This window comes from Geotrypetes seraphini, chromosome 15 (assembly GCF_902459505.1).
Source record: "Geotrypetes seraphini chromosome 15, aGeoSer1.1, whole genome shotgun sequence".
In the NCBI taxonomy this organism is placed as follows: Eukaryota; Metazoa; Chordata; class Amphibia; order Gymnophiona; family Dermophiidae; genus Geotrypetes; species Geotrypetes seraphini.
Window position 1 is genome coordinate 64256646 of NC_047098.1, and position 17207 is coordinate 64273852.

Genomic DNA, 17207 nt, shown 5'->3' on the forward strand with positions numbered 1-17207 from the left:
TATTCTTACAGCTCTATTCCATGTTCTAGTGGTTTTATAGGATATGCAAACCATAGGAATTTTTTCATTTATGTAAATACGCAGAACCATCTAACTGGTCTGAATCAGCACGAGCATATAATTTTCCAAAGTACTGTAATCCCTCAGGGTCAAGGCTATAGCATGATCAATGTGTACTAGCTTGCCTATACTATGCAGTAATCCTTTTTATATTATAATAATTTTTATTTTGTATACCGCCATACCCAGGGAGTTCTAGGCAGTTCACAACAGATAGATTCAGTACAAACAGTGCAGTTGACAACAAAACGAGCAAAGCAATTATAAACAGTAACATGCTGGTTATACGTCTACAATTTAAGTAAAGGGAGCAAAAAATAAAAAAAAGCCTTTTGTTTTGCCAGTTTGGCCAGCAGCTTTCCACTTTATTAGCATACTAGTCATTAAGCCCGTTACATTAACAGGTGCTAGAATATATGTCTGTCTGTCTTTCTGTCTCTCTCCCTCCCACTGTCTCTCTCCCTCCCTGGCCCCACCTTTCTCTGTCTTTCTGTCCCTCTCCCTGCCCCTGTGTCTTTCCTCCTTTCTTTCTGTCTCCCTCCCTCCTGCTGTCTGTCTGTCATTCTTTCCCTGCATTTCCCTGTGCAGCTGCAACAGCATTTCCCTCCCCCTCCACTTCCCTCCCCCTCCACTTCCCTGTGCAGCAGCAGCAGGTATTTCCCTTTCCCTCCAGATCCCTGTGCAGCAGTAGCAGCATTTTCCCCCACCCCCCTTCCCTACTGTTACCACGATGTGGCCTGCTCCTTTTGGCCCTTCCCCCTTCCCTCCCGCGGTCTAGCCTGCTCCAAGGGCCCCCTCTTCCCTTATCGCGTTTCCCACAGGCAGGCCCAGCTTCTCCCTGCACGTTACCTTTTCTTTTTCATTCTGTTTCCCTCCCTCGCGTGGCTGGCTGCCTGCCTGGTCTCATTGAGCGGCTCGTGGCTGGAGTCTCTTTTTGTCGGCGCTTCCCTGCCTGGCCTGCGGTGAGTGTCGTAGCGGCTCCTCTCGATCCCCGCCAGGGTCAGAAGCCTTCTCCGACGCTGGTGCAGCTCATGAGAGGAGCCGACACCGCGATCTGGAGAGCAGGGAGTCCAACGCTGGCGGCCAGTCCTGGGAAGCAGTAAGGCTGGGGACTCGCACATGCGCACTCCTGCGGCCACGGACCTACATCTCAAAGATCAGAGATCACGGAAGCACGCAGATTTGAGTGCGCCTGCGTGGCTAGGGTTTTATTATATAGGATTTGTATAACTGTAATTTATAGATTTTTGCTTCATCAAAGAATGCAGAATTTTCAAAGTGTGCAGTGAAGCCCTAAGCTCTTTGATATATGAGGGATAAGAGATCTGCCCTAACTTACTTTTCCAGCCTCGATATCTCTTTATCCCTATTCCTACACTTGTGATTAATGAAAGGAATTGTCTCCTCTTTCCCCCCCCCCCAGGACTGCCTCTGCAGATTCCCAAAGCAACACCAGAGTTCCAAAATGCTGCTTTTTATAGCTTGCATATCATTTCTACTTCTCAATAAGAAATTCCCTAAATTTAATGTCATAGTAAAGATCTAAGGGGAACTCCAACCTTTAGTCCCAGTCTCTGCTCTATATTTTTTAATAGTGACCCATATCATCACATGGTCAGAAATGCCCACAGGGCCTATCCCTACACTGAAAAAAGTTCTTGTGACATGAAAAGGTAATCTGTCATAGATACTGTACCATGAGCCCTGGAGACATAGAAATAGTCTCACTCCTGCAGATGTGAGACTCTCCATCTGTCTACTAAATAGAGAATGACACGGGAAAAAAAATTATCACCGTTCCCGCCCGTCCCTGTGAGCTCGTCCCTGCCCTGTCCCCGCGAGATCAGTCCCCATCCCAGCCCTGCAAACTGTCAGATCCCATCCGCACAAGCCTCAAATTGTTATGATTTTATACTGAACTTATTTTATTAAAGTATAAAAAGAGATAATGTTCTATATAATTTGACATTTTATAAACAAATAATACAGAGCAAGTATCAACAAAACCCCTGTCTCCCCTCCCTTTCACAAATATCACCTCCACTATTGTGAAAACCAAATTACTACAGAATGCTACATAGAAAAATCAAGCTAACAGAATACATCAGTCACACATGGCAGGAAAAGTGTTAGGGGAGGGCAACTGCCCCCTGGTCAGAGAGAGAGCCCTAAGTCAGCTGGAAGCTAAAGAAGCACAGCCTGGATTTTGCAGTTCCCAGTTATATCTAATACCAGCTCTAGCAGGATACATATTTCAAATCTGAAATATTCTAATCACAAAATATAAAATAAATTAAGTTTTTTTCTACTTTTTGTTGTCTGGTAATTTTATTCTTTAAATCACATTGGTCTCAGGCTTTGGTTTTGGGTGCCTTCTGTCTTCATCGTGGCATGGCTGGCTCCTGAAGGTAAAACAGGCACAAGAGGAGCTGGGGAGGAGATGCCAGATTTGACACGGGTGTAATTTTTTTTACCCCAGGAGCAAGACTTTTCACCGCTCCCATGGAGTGGTAAAAGGTCTTGTCACCGTTCCTGCAGGATGGTGAAAGGTCTTGTCCTCATTCCTGCAGTAAACCAGTTGCAAATGTCTCCATTCCTGCAGATTTACTGCGGTGACCACGGTAGTTTCAAGACCTAGAAAGACTCAAGTTCTCTAGGACCAATACAGCTTCTGAAACTTAAGTCAGCTTTAAACTACCAAAATAACTCCATATTATATTAGTACATTACCAAGTGGGTTGAGGCTCAGGTGTGTGCTGTTGGCTGTTCCAGTCCTCTGCCCCTTCTGACTTCGGTTCGTGTTCAGGGCAGAGGACCGTCACAGCCGACAGCATACCAGAGCAATGCAGCCCTGCATGTGTGTCTTCTTGCTGCTGGAAGTGAGCAACCATGTGAAATCTGTGAGCGACGCTCATGTGCTCACCGTAGAGGGAACATAGTTCCTAACCTATTCAGCCTTTCCTCAAAAACAGGAGCTCCATCCCCTTTATCATTTTGGTCGCTCTTCTTTGAACCTTTTCTAATTCTGCTATATCTTTTTTGAGATATGGCGATCAGAACTGAATGCAATACTCAAGATGAAGTTTCACCACCGAGCGATATAGAGGCGTTATAATATTCTTGGTCTTATCTACTATCCTTTTCTAAATAATTCCTAGCATCCCATTTGCTTTTTTGGGCCACCGCATGCTGCTACTTTTCTCTCCCTCCATCCCCCTTCTGTACAGATAGTGGTGGAAGAGTTGCACAGATTTTCAGCTCCCATCACTATCTGGATAGCGGCTGAAAATCTACAGATAAAGCTATATGTTTACCAGCTAACATCCTTTGAAACTTGACTTGTTTGTGTCCATTCTGTGTGTCCAACATTTTGTTTCTTTCCCACTGTCTACCATCTCTCTCTCTCTCCCTCTCTCTGGGTCAAACTTCTCTATTCCGTTCCATTCAGCATCTTTCCCTTCCTCCCCTCCATTATGACATGCAACATTTATTTCTCTTTTCCCATGCTCCATCTCTACCTGCCCTCCACCCTATGTCCAACATTTCTCCCTCTTACCCATTTCTACCTCTTCTCTCCCTTCCTCTCCTCCACCCCAACAATTCTTCATATCTGTCCTCTCTCCTCCCATGTACAGGAGCTTTCCTCCCCTTGCAATCATTCCCCTGTGTAGCAGCTCTCTATCCCTCCTACCCCCCATCCCCCTGTGAAGTAGTTTTCCATTCTTCCCTCCCTTCCCCCTGTGTGGCAGCACCCCACCGACTCTCCCACCATGAGTCCTGACATACCTCCAAGGCCTCCTAAAGTAGCAGCGGTAATGGTGGATGGTCAGCAGCAGTATCACTTTGAACGGGCTACTCATGGCCTGCCCCACTAGGGCTTTCCTCTGCCATGTCATCAGTGACAAGGCAGAAGGAAGGCCCCAGTGGGGCAGGCCTCAGAGCAGCCCATTCCGAGTGATGCCACTGCTGACCGCAGCCACTGCTGATGCTTTAAGATGCCTCTAAGGTATGTCAGGTCTCACCAGAAGGGGGGGGGGTGTTGGTTGCTGAATCGGTAAGTCCAATTTCTTGGACAACATATCGATTTGAATCGATCCACTTAAGTGAATCGGTGAATTAGGCAGCACTACTCCCCACCTGCAGCTGGTCCTCATTATACCTGACAATTTAGGGATACTTTTGTAGCGTCCTCTTGTGGATCCTTGTATCTATAGACTCCATCGGTCCGTGAATGCTTGGCACCTGATGCTCCCTCATGATGAAGAAAGGTTCCAACAAATCAGATTTCCCTCCCTTTTTCCCCCCAAAACAAAGATGACTTTGAACAAGACTGACTGGCTGGCAGTATTTCAAAGTCTATTCAACCTATACAAATACGTGCTATAAATGTATATTTGTATAGGTTGAATAGGTTGACTTCATACCTGCTATAAATGTATATCAACCAAGTATTTAAACAGTGACAGCGGAATGTTAACTTCTTCAAGCATAACCATTGAAAGAAACGTTAGAAATCTCTAGCAGTATTCAAATCCAAGCTGAATGCCCACTTTTTTGAGGCAGCTTTCAACTCCTAACTCCCACTAACCATAAGACACCCATGTCCATCCTTTCATTCTCTCTGCAAGAAACTCCTGAACCCCTGTATGTCCTGTCTGTCCAAATTAGATTTTAAGCTCTTCTGAACAGGGACTTTCTACTACATGTTAAATGTACAACATTGCATACGCCTTTCAGTGCTATAGAAATGATAAAAAATAGTAGTCATAGTACAGTACTGTACATTCCTATACAACAGTGATTTTCACTGAAGTCCTGGGCTACTGTCGGCCATTGGAGAACTCTACAGTGGTCCCCATTGTCATTCTTTGTTTTTTTAATCCTCTGCCTTCTTCTACTACTACTTATCATTTCTATAGCACTGTACATTGGAACATTCAAGACACCTTTCTATACAAGCCTGCAATAGAGAGGGGGAAGAGCAGCATTCTTGAAGGACAAAGCATTACTCAATAGAAGAAGAGAATGTGTTTGGTCCCGACTTACAAATTAGGAAAGACGGCTTCTATAATACAGCAGATAACAATTCAGATAAATACAAGTACCAATCTCAACACAATTAGTACTGTCTAGGTAAGGAACAGATAGGGAACTAAACTAAACTAAACCTTAAGTTTTTATATACCGCTTTCCAAGGTTCAGGCCCCTCTCTCGGGGCAAACCTTTTCCAGGGCGCCCTGCCCTTCACAAAGAGAACTCTCCCTGCAGCTCCCACCAGCTTCTCTGGGATCAGTTGTGTTACCGCACTGGTTGCCTCATGGTGCCTATCTCTGCCGCTCTAGATTTGGGAATCTGTACCCAACCTCCATGTTTCTGTCGATAGCACGGAAAATTGAGGTACTCAAAAAGCTTGACGAAGGTGCATCAGTGCGGTGGCTGCTGAATATGGAGTAGGAACCACAACCATATACGATGTAAAGAAACAGAAAGATAAGCTGTTGAAGTTTTACAGCGAGAGCGAGGACCAGAAATCAATGTTAACCAGAAAAACATTGCATAAGGCAAGAAATGAAAAGTTAGACCACGTGCATTCGTCAAAGAATACATAAAGGCATGCCACTGAGTGGTTTGATGGTAATGAAGCAAGCAAAAAAGTTCCATCAAGATCTGAAAATGGGTGGTGACTGTGTATATTCAGAAGGGCTGCAGAAGTGCCATGGCCTCAAGTATCTAAAAATCCGTGCTGAAAAAGCTTCGACTAATTTATGAGGCAGCTCAAAGGTCCGCTGCTGAATTTGCTAAAATGAGAGCTGCTGGAAACTTGGTGGGTCCTGAGCAAATTTACAGTGCCAACGATGCAGTGTCCCCCCCCAAAATGCTAGCCATGGCTGATGAACGAGCACCATCTACGTTTAAAGACCTGAAGGACAGGGTGATCATGCTGGCTTGTGCGAATGCTGCTGGAACACTCAAACTGAAGCTGGCCGTGATTGGCAAAAGCCAACATCTAGAGAGGCTGGACTGGGAGAGAACTTCAAGGTCTTACTGGTTCTGGACAACTCTCCCCCCCCTCCCCCTTGGTCTTCTAGTCTTCGCTGGCAGTGAGTAGAGTCTCTTCCATGCTACTCGTGTTGGCTGAGAACTTCCTGGTACTGCCTTCCTTAATACCTGCATTGTATCAAAGAGGTCTTCCTTCTGGAGTTAATAGGATATAAAGTGCAGGTGTTTATGTGTGTATGTGTTTATATAAATACATTATCTAGGTTCACTTACTGCACCACTGCTCCTTGCTCCATAGTAGCTGCTGGATACTTCTCCCACCTGAAGGGTTCAGTGTTCTGCTGCTAGGTTTTTAATTTTGCCTAGAGAGGCTGCCACACATCTTATTTATATGTATAAATAATAATGGCATACGATTTCTTCCCATCAGTGAAAGTCAGTAATTTGCATATCCCTCCCTGCAGTTCTCTTTCGGGGAGGGGGGGGGGTGCAGCAGTTGCTTAGTTACTCCCTGATATATCACATTACAGTTTGTAACTTCTTGCACTATTTCGGTACTTTCAATAATAACCCTTTCCAGTTTGCCTCAGCAAAATAATCTGTCATCAATCCAGAACCCTTAGGAGGGGGAGAGGATAAAACAGGCTTTAATAGTTTTGTATCACACCAAAGACTTTTACTAGGTTATATGTAGGTGTCTGGCACTAGAGAATGACACGGTGGCTGTTACCCGCGGCTAGCCTGCTGAAACGGGGGAGAGAAAAGAAGTGGTCGCTGCGGGAGAAGGCCATTCACCACCCCGTGGAGTGGTGAATGGCCTTGTCTCCGCAGTGAAGGGAGGGAACGCGCACGGTCACCAATCGCGCTCCCTCCCTCCATACTGAGAGCTGCCGCCGCCCGATCGCCGCCACTGCCCAAACATCTCCCTCCATCGCTGTCGCACGATCGCCGCTGCCACCGTCTGAGCATCTCCTTCCTGTTCCTTACCTTCGTTGCAGGCAATTTTTCTAAAAGTGCTTCCGACCAGCAGCCGGAGCGTTGAAATCGCGTGTGGCTGCCATAAAGGCCATCTCTGACGCAACCAGAAGTTGCATCAGAGCTGACCTTTCCTGCAGCCACATGCAATTTCAACACTCTGGCTGTTGGTAGGAAGCACTTTTAGAGAAATTGCCTGCCGCGAAGTTAAGGAGCAGGGAGGGAGAAAGGGAGGAAAGGTGGGGTGCAGAGGAACAGACGCTGAAGGGAATTGGGGAAGGTGGGGTGCAGAGGAACAGACCCTGAAGGGAACTGGGGAAGGTGGAGTGAGGAGGAACAGACGCTGAAGAGAAATGGGGAAGAGAGAGATTCCTGACTATGGGGGGAGCAGAGGGAAGAAGAAGAGTGGCAGACCAATTGGGGTGGGGGTGGAGGGAGAGATGGAAGGGAGAGGCACATTAACAGAGCATATGGAAGAGACAGAGAAGGCAGACAGTGGATGGAAGGAAATGAATGAGGAGAAGATGAGGAAAGCAGAAACCAGACAGCAAAAGGTAGAAAAAATTTTTTTATATTTATTTAATTTATTTATTTTTTGCTTTAGGATAAAGTAGTATATTAGTTGTGTTGATAAAAATTTATAAACAAAGCCCTGCCAGCTGAACATCTCTTTCTCTAGTTCAGCAGCCAGAGCTTTGATTTATAAGGAAGGAATAAGCTAAATATTGCAGTACTGAGGCTTGTATGGATGGGGTGGAGACAGTGGTCGCAGGTGATGAGGACAAATTCTTTCCCCGTGTCATTCTCTGTCTGGCACTGAAAGGGCTTCTGGTGTAGGATACATGGAAGTTTGCAAATGCTGTTAAACAACTTTAGAGGGAGGTATTTAAGAAAAGGTACTTGTTTTCTCTTCCACAGATCTAGCATCACTTCAGAGCCAGCTATAAAATGGTTATTGTATATTTTCATTTGGAAGTACGGTAACAGCTTTACCCCCTCCAAGCAAAATGATTGATTGGTTTGATTTTTCTCCTGGTGGGGAGGAGGGTAAGGAAGTCGGCGAAGATTTGGGCAGAGGGATAGAAGGAGAACTTCAGCTCAGATGTAGAGAGGCTCTTTTCTAGGAATAGTGAATTTTGATTTCTTTTGCGTTCTAAAGACATGTTTGGCTCTGACTGTGGCCTCAGCCTAAGTTGATGGGCCAAACCGCTGCTTTGCAGGAAAACTCTGATAATAACCGATCAAACTGTAATAATCCCACGGATTCTCTATATGGTGTCCAAACCTGGGCTCTGATGTTGTACATCCCCCTAAATTAGTTAGTACCAAGAATTGGGTGACAACGTGTGCCCAAATCCCATGGCCCACAACTCAGAAGGGGGTGTGGCCATAGGGGGTACATGGACGGATCAGGGACATTCCAAAATTTATGCAATGTTATAGAATACTAAGGATTTGGCTCAAATTGGGCACTGGGGAATTACACCTAGTTTCAGCAGGTGTGTTTTGTGACAAACTTGGGCTCCAAAATTGGCCCTCAATGCTATTCTATAATGGTCACTCATGTTTGATTGCCTATTGTAGAACAGTGTTGATTTTTTAGGCCCATTTATGGAAGCTAGTCCTATGGGCTCCTTTTACGAAGGTGCGTTAAGGCCTTAATGCGTGGAATAGCGCACGCCAGCCGCTACCGCTTCCTTTTAAGCAGGTGGTAGATATTCAGCTTGTAAAAGGAGCCCCGTATGTCTATAGAATTATAGTTTAGTGATGACCATGAGTTAAAAGAAAACAAAAAAACTAAAGTGAAGTGTGGAGTTATGACTCTTGCAATCTGCACGTCATAAGTGTAATGGACAGGATCCTTGGCGTGGTCACCAAGTTCATTTTTTTTGTTTTGTTTTGTTTTTGTTTTGTTTTTGGTCTTTCCCAGGGCTGGGACCAGGGAAGTACATAACAAGCTGGAGAAAAACAGGTATGTGGTAAAAAAATAAAAAAAATTCTTGCTAATTTCTAATAGAAACACTTAAAAAAACAAAACAACCTGCTCTGAGTGTTTGGGTATAAAAGCAAACTCATATTACAGTGACGACTTTAGGTCACCTGGGACGGACTAAGCTGTTCTTACGTTTTGCCCCATTGAATGTCTAACTTTCTGTAATAAGGAAGCAGGGCTTGCAGAGCCACCGATGCAAGAGGGCAAACTCAGGACTAGCTTCTGTGGTTCTGGGTGACCTGGAGCTAGTCATAACCACAGACCACATGACAGAGTGAAAAAGAAAAATGAAAGACAAAATTCACAAGGTAGCGAATAACACTGGGACTATAATCTTAGACTCTGATCATGAGCAATTAAAGCAAGGGGTAACTTTTTTTTTTTTTTTACTCTGCTCAGGCCTAAATAGTATATGCATACTTTTCCCCAGTGCAAATTTTCCAAAACAAACTGTACACAAAGCTTGCATTTTAATGATTGTCACAGAGAAATTATGGGCATATATTTATGCTTGCTTTTTGTAACATCCAAATTTCATGGTTTAATTTACATACCTTTGCATTATTGTATAAAAACGTGTGCATCCAGGTCCTAGAACGTCTGACCAATGATGTACTTCCCTTATTATCAGAAAATAATATTAAATATTGAACTAAGGCCAGTACTGGGCAGACTTGCACGGTCTGTGTCTGTGTATGGCCGTTTGGTGGAGGATGGGCTGGGGAGGGCTTCAATGGCTGGGAGGGTGTAGATGGGCTGGAGTAAGTCTTAAAAGAGATTTCGGCAGTTGGAACCCAAGCACAGCACCAGGTAAAGCTTTGGATTCTTGCCCAGAAATAGTTAAGAAGAAAAAATTAAAAAATTTAAATTGAATCAGGTTGGGTAGACTGGATGGACCATTCGGGTCTTTATCTGCCTTCATCTACTATGTTACTGGGACTCTAAAGTGAGAGATCTGCTCCCCCACCTTGTGATGTCATAGACAGGGCTACTTGAAGCCTTAAAAGGCCTATCAGTGGCACGTGAAGCATGAGCTTAAGATGCCCCATAGTGAGTCCCTAGGAAAGCTATAATTAAGGAGTTTAGTTTATGGTCTGCTGTTTTCCCCATATTTTCTGTAATGGGTCAGGGGAGGGGAGGGGAGGGGAGGGAGGGAGGGATGTCCAAAAGGGAAGAGAAATTGAGTTTTCTTTGTTTCCAGTACAGTTTTGGATTGTGTATATTGAAGGAAGCAGAGTCTAGCCTTATAGAAGATGGAAACTTACCCTGTCTTTTGCAACAGCCCCGAAGCCCTTTAAATCTATGGGCTTCGGGGCCGTTTTCCGCTTGGCAGCCGCTAGCGCAGCTTTGTAAAAGAAGGGGTTAGTGCCTGAGTTCCTTTTTCCTGCGCAACTTGAACAACTATAAATCACGTCTTGGCGTAATTTATTCTAGAATAAACAACTCTTTAGTCTATATTGATTTTCACTTTCTCAGTCTTTGCTTTTGGGTGCGCCTGTTCATGTCCATTCAGTATGCAATAAATATTTTTTCTTATGTGATTTTTATATGGGGGGGAGGGATGAAATATTTACATATTTTAGACCCTTAGCTAGGGGAATATTATAGTGGAACTGGGGCCGTGGTGCAAAATATAGACAGCAGATATAAATTCTCAAAATGGACACATTTTGATCACTAAATTGAAAATAAAATCATTTTCCTACCTTTTTGTCTGGTGATTTCATGAGTCTCTGGTTGCACTTCCTTCTTCTGACTGTAAATCCAATATTTCTGTCTTTCTTCCACTTCCCTTTTCTTTCTGTCTCTCTCCCCCTGACTGCCTGTTTCTCTCTCCCCCGGCCACCTCTTTATTTCTGCCTTTCTCTCTCTCTCTCTCTCTCTCCCCCTGCCTGTCTTTCTTTCTCTCTTCCCATGCCCCCCCAAGCCATTGCACCGATTTCTCCACTTCCTCGATTCTTTCCCTACCCCTAAGCCACCATGCCAATTTCTCCCTGCTGCTTCCCTGAGCTAGGCCAGGCACGTACAAGCGCCAGACTCACAAGACTTCACCTCTTATGTCAATTCTAACGTCAGAGAGAAAGTTCCAGGCCAGCCAGGCAGCGACTAGCCCAGAACTACCTCTCTGATGTCAGAATTTGACGTCAGAGGTGAAGTCTTGTGAGTCTGGCACTTGTACACGCCTGGCCTGGCTCGGGGAGGCAGGAAGAAAAAGATTGCAAAGGCAACGCAATCGACTCACATTGCCTTTGCGATCTACTGGTTGATCGCGATGGACCATTTGTGCACCCCTGCTGTTATGGTATCCTGTCCTGACCTGAGGAAAGGGGTTTAGTCCCCCAAAAATTGCCTTATTTCAATTTCCTATTTATAAACTTTAATTAATACAGTTACAATACTAAATTCTACGTAAAGCAAACAAAGAAAATTTTTTTTTCTACCTTTTGCCATTTCTTCTTTAATCATCTTCTCTTCGCTCTCTTCTTTCTATTCAGCATTTGTCCTCACTCCCTTCCATGCAACATCTGTCCTCTCTTTGTCCCTTCCACCCAGCCTCTGCCCTCTCTCTCTCTCTGCCCCTTGCATCCACTGTCCACCCTCTCTGCCCTTTCCATCCAGTGTCCGCCCTTTCTCTGTTCCATATGGCATCTTCCCTCTTTCTATGTCCCTTCAATAAACTGTATATCCTGTGCCCTTTATCTCCTTTGTACATGATTCATTTCAGCTTCACCCCCTCCCCTATGCTCTGGTATCTCTCTCTTCTCCTTTCCTTCCTTCCTTCCCACTCCACCCCATGGTCTGGCATCTCTATCTCCTTCCCGTCTCTCCCCCCATGCCTTGGCATCTCCCTCCTCCCCCTCCCCCATATGCGCTGACATCTCTCTTCCCCCCCCCCCTCCATGGTCTGGTAGCTCCTTTCCTTTCCCTCCCATGGTCTTAGTGTCTCTTGCCTCTCCTCTCCCTTCCCTGGTCTTCCTTCTCCCCTCTCTCCTCAATTGAGTGCTGCTGCAGCAGCACTTCTTATCCCCCTCCCCCTCCCCAATTGGGTGCTGCTGCAGCACGTCTCTTCCCCTCCCCAATTGGGTGCAGCAGCAGCACTTCTCTTCCCCTCCCCCTTCCCCAATTGGGTGCAGCAGCAGCTTTTCTCTCTTCCCCCCCAATTAGGTGCACCAGCTTTTCTCTTCCCCCTCCCCCCCCAAAAGTTGGGTGCAACAGCAGAATATTTCTCTTCCCCCTCCCCTCCCCTATTCGGTGCAGCAGCATTTCTATTCCCATCCCTCCCAGCTCACAAACCCGTCGGTAGAGTTGCTAGGCAAGTTGTAAGCGTCCCTCCATCGCTGACCTATCTTTCATCTTGCTTTGGGCCTTCCTCGCTGCCAGGTCCTGCCTTTGCGGAAACAGAAAGTAGGCAGGACCCGGCAACAAGGAAGGGCCCAAAGCAAGTAAAAGCATGATGGCAAAAAAAAAAAAAAAAGGCAGGCGTCAAACAAAATTTTCGGCGGAGAGTCAGCTCGGGAAGGAACATCAGTGGCAGCAGAAGGATTTGCCGAGCGGTCATCTAAATTAGCTGGGCGGTGCACCCGGCTAAAAGGCCACTGGGGAGAACACTGGACTGGTTTGTTGTCTCTCCAGTAGGGTGCCCAAAAAATGCATGCAGAGTTTTAGCAACAGTACAGAGACTTGTAGAAATTCAGGCCATCAGAAGAATCTGGCTCAGCAGATTCTCCATATACTTCATTAGTGCCTAAAACAGGCTCAAAAGATTGGAGACCCAGCCTAGATCTCATGTCAACGAGGCCTGAAGATTCCAAGCTTTTGCATGGAGACAAATGTGGTCAGTAAGCAGAGCGGTAGCTCTAGGGGAATTTTTAGCTTTCCTAAACTTGCCGGAAGCCTACATGCTCATTCTCATGTTTCAGGAGCTCAGGAGGTTTCCTGAGAGTCCAGGTGCTGGAGAGCCATTATCAGTTCTCAGTGTTCACTGTTGGTCTGGCAACAGCATCCTGCACATTCACCAAAGTGAAGGTGGTGGTAGCAGTGCATCTCTGAAGGACAGGATTGCAAATGCATCCATACCTGGATGACTGGTTGATCAGAACTCCATTGTTTTCAAAAGAATAGGCAATGACTCAAGTGGTCCATGTCTTACAGAGCCTGGACTGGATTGTAAATTGTTGAAAGAGCCAACTGGTTCCATCCCAATCGCTGGACTACCTGTGAGTTCTATTCAACACGGCAGAAGGCCATGTTTATCTTTCTGAAGCACGCAAATGGAAGTTTTGCACTCAGATTTCAAACATGATGGCCAAGCCAGTTCCGTCAGTGTGGCACTACCTCCAAGTGCTAGACTCCATGGAAGCCATGTGGTCTCGCTAGAGTGCACAGCTGTTGCGGTGATCCCCAAAATTGGATTCCCTTGAAAAGACACTCCCATGGTCTTCACCTTGCAGAGCCGTCATCAAAATGGCTGCCTTGAGTTCCCGTTGTAGTCTCGAGACTACAACGGGAACTCATGGCAGCCATTTTGATGACGGCTCTGCATGGGGCAGGAGCATAGGAAGATCGCTCCTGCCCCGCGTCACTGCTAGACCCCCAGGTAAGATCCGGGAGGCTCGGACAGCCTAAAAATAGAGGAAAACTTAGACAAAAAAATTGTGAATAACTGAATCCGCAGATATGGAGGGAGAAGTGTACATTCTTTTAAAAGGAGAGAGAAGCCCATGCAGACTTTAGTGCTAATATTGAGAAAAGAACATGTCTGCAAGTGTGAGCATAGCCATTGGTGAGGGCAGGCACTGGCGCCTGATTTTCCGCGCTTTTAGTATCCAATCCTTAGTCTTATATACCGGGTCATTCTCCTGAGGGACTCGAACTGGTTAACAAAAGTTAACTCAAGGAAACATTAAGAAACAGTAATTGGGCAGGAGAAATTCAACTATTGCCATCATTCAGTTATCAACTAAAAATTTCTTAAACAGATACATCATCTTTCAATTATCGGCTAAAAATTTCTTAAACAGATACGTTTTCAGAGTTTTTCTAAAGCATGTCAACGAAGAAAGAATTCTAATATCTGAAGGGAGATCATTCCAGATTTTCACCATAGTAAATGCCATAGAATGTGAAAACCTACCTACAGTTTGAATCCCTCTAATAGAAGGGAATATTCATTTTAATTTATGTTTACCCCTAGTGGAAAGGAGTCGATGAGAGTTGAAAAAAGGGAAAATATTGGGGAGAAAATCCCATATAAACTCTTAAATATAACATTGGCACATTTGAACTGAACCCGCCAATGCAGTGCCCTCAACAGTGGAGTAACATGATCGTATTTATTTTTACCAAAAATCAATTTGGCAGCCATGTTCTGAATAAGCTGCAATCTCTTCAAGTTACACTTACTTAAGCTGATGTAAAGAGAATTGGCATAGTCCAGATAAGCTAATATAATAGCCTGGACCAATATTACAAAGTGATGTTGATGAAAAAAAAACGACGAACCCTCCTTAACATCCGTAGACAAAAAAAAACATTTTTTGATATGTTATTAATTTGGTTAGTCAAAGAAATGGTGGAATCCAAAACAAACCCAAGGATTCTAGGTGAAAATTCAATCTTCAAGGTATCACCTGAATTTAATCTTATAAAAGAGGGCAGGTTATGTGTAGTAGGGCCAAACCATAAAAGTTTGGTTTCGGTGGCATTTAATTTTGTACGCACAAAGGAAGCCCAGTCTTGAAGTCTTGAAATACAAGAATTGATATCTGCTGTTAAATTCGACAATGATGGATCAACATCAAGTAAGATGAAAATATAATCAGCATACGCAAAAATCGATTCTGAGGTAGATAAATTCAAATATTTCAATGTCGTCATATATATAGATAGATATATATCTTAAATAATATGAGAGACAGGATCTTAGGGGATTTAGAACTGCAAAAATTATATTTTTGGGGGGGGGCTTATATTTCAGGGTGCAAGAGAAGGGTACCGATATACTCTTGCACTTCGTGTTTTCTGGCACTTGTGCACAGGAGTTTCACTGTAAGCATAGCTCTTATACATATGCTTGTTGCATTCTTTCCCCTTGCTTTCGCTTTATTCGCATGTATAAAATTGATATCCCATTTGTAGGATTACTAGATTCCTCTTTTTAAAAAAAACCATCTCACACCTGGTCCCACCCCATTCCACTCCCAGCCTCGCTCCTCTCTCAGTCCCACCCCCACATGAATCTTGTGTCTCCTTCCCGAGCTGGAGGACCTCTGCGCATGTACAATGACGTTGCAACAGATGCATGTGACATCGTGTTAACGTCCAGGCATGTGAAGAGGCTCTCCAGATGCGACCCCGAGCTCTGGGCCTTCCAAAACCCAGTTTAAAATGCTAGGTTTTGAACTCCTTCTGGGCACCCCAAAGTCCTCTAAAAAGAGGACATGTCCTGGTTTCCCTGGACATCTGGTATCTGTACCTATTTGCTTTGAGCATTGTGGGGGTGGGGGGATAGTTTTTCAGCACTGTTCTTGCACTATGAGATGTGCACTCTTGCCTCTAGCATTGGACTTTGAGTATTGGACTCGAGGAAGGGATAATCTTGGGACCAGCTCACAGAAAAGGGAGTGAACTGATCGCAGAGAGTTTGTTTAGGAACTTCTGTGTATACCTTTCCAGAACTTTGTTTTCGGTTGTGAATGTTATAAATTGAAAAAACGGCTCAGATTTTTGGATGTAGGTGGACATTTAAGACATTGAGAAACACAGCAGTCTACTTGCATTGTGATGCTGATGATTTGACGGTGCCATTTTTGTGCTTTCTTTTCTCAATTCCAGAGGCTGAATTGCTGCTTTTTACTTTTTAAGATTTTGACGTGGAAAGGTTCAGTTGTGGCTGGGGAAGGCTCAGAATAATTTTTAAAAATCCTTAGTTCAGGGGAATGCTGGATTCTGTTCACCTCATCTTACAGCTGTATCATATTATCTTACGACATCACAAGGCAAGACTTGCTCTAGAGGCCTAATTAGTGCTTTTGCCTTCCTTTTTCTTTCCCATGTGCCTTATATAAGATAAAATTCTGCTCCTCAGACCTGGCTAATGTAATAAAGCCACCTAGGTTGAATGTGGCTTTGTGGTTAGACAGCAGGCTTAGAACTATGGAAACTAGGATTCAAGTCCTGCCAACACTATAGAGAGGAGTGGCCTAGTGGTTAGAACCACTGTCTCAGCACCCTGAGATTGTGGGTTAAATTCCAGTGCTGCTCTTTGACCCTGGGCAAGTCATTTTAACCCTCCTTTGCCCAGGTACCATAGTCAGATTATGAGACCCTAGGATAGATAGGGAAAAAACCTCTGAGGACTAAATGCACAAACTCAGGAACAGCGATTGAAGTTTCCAAGAAGTTTGCATGGAGGTTAACCCTAATCCGTCCGACCAGTCACTCTGGAAGCGACTTGGACACATGCGCAGAGCCGGATTGAGGAAGCCCAAACATCTGAGCGGCAGGGGAAGGCCCAAAGCAGCCTCCTACCATGCAGCTGTCGGGGCTTTTTTCTTTTTTTATGGCACAAGATGTTGTGCATGTGTTACAGATGCACAATATCTGCCCCATTTAAAAAAAAATTGCCATGCCATGCCATTCCAGGTGTGTGAAGCAGTGGTTGACACCTGGAATGCTTTCCCCGGAGGAGGTTATCTCCTAAAGCTCGTAGTCTAGTACTTAACTAGTTGAATTTGGGATGAATTGGTCTGCATTTTATTGTTTCTTTGATTGACTTGGAGTTAGAGGGGGGTAAAATGGGGGAGTTAGTAGTGAAGGAGGGCTTTCTCGTTTTGTGAAATGAGCATTATATTCTTTTCATTATTCTGGGAGGAGTGGGAACAGGGATGGGGTTAGGCTTTAGATAGAAAGATTGAATTGTAAAAAGTTGAACACTGTTTGAGACTGGATTTTTGTACATTTACTTATTCTGTTCAATAAAAAGTGCTTAATATAATAAATTTGAAACAGAACTCTTAATTAAAGTTACCCAAAGTATAAAAAGGCATTATAATGAAAACCCCCTAAACAAATAGACAACATTCAACATAGTATCCGAGTAGGACTTCCCAGTTTTACAATTGTATTCCCCCAAAAAAGAACTAACCCCCCACAAAAAAAAAACCCTCCTTCCCCCACC

The 17207-nt window shown here is 44.5% G+C and overlaps 1 protein-coding gene across 3 annotated transcripts in view; it reads left to right on the top strand.

The window, feature by feature from the left end:
* The window catches only part of MNT (MAX network transcriptional repressor), a 95307-nt gene that overhangs the window by 35185 nt on the left and 42915 nt on the right, over positions 1 to 17207 (top strand). For 2 of the 3 annotated variants that reach the window (XM_033922503.1, XM_033922501.1), the window contains one exon: positions 8966 to 9007. The exons of the other annotated variant lie outside the window; for it this stretch is intronic. In XM_033922503.1, the coding sequence (XP_033778394.1) occupies positions 8966 to 9007 (42 nt within the window). The remainder of the gene's footprint in view (positions 1 to 8965; positions 9008 to 17207) is intronic. 3 annotated transcript variants of the gene reach the window in all.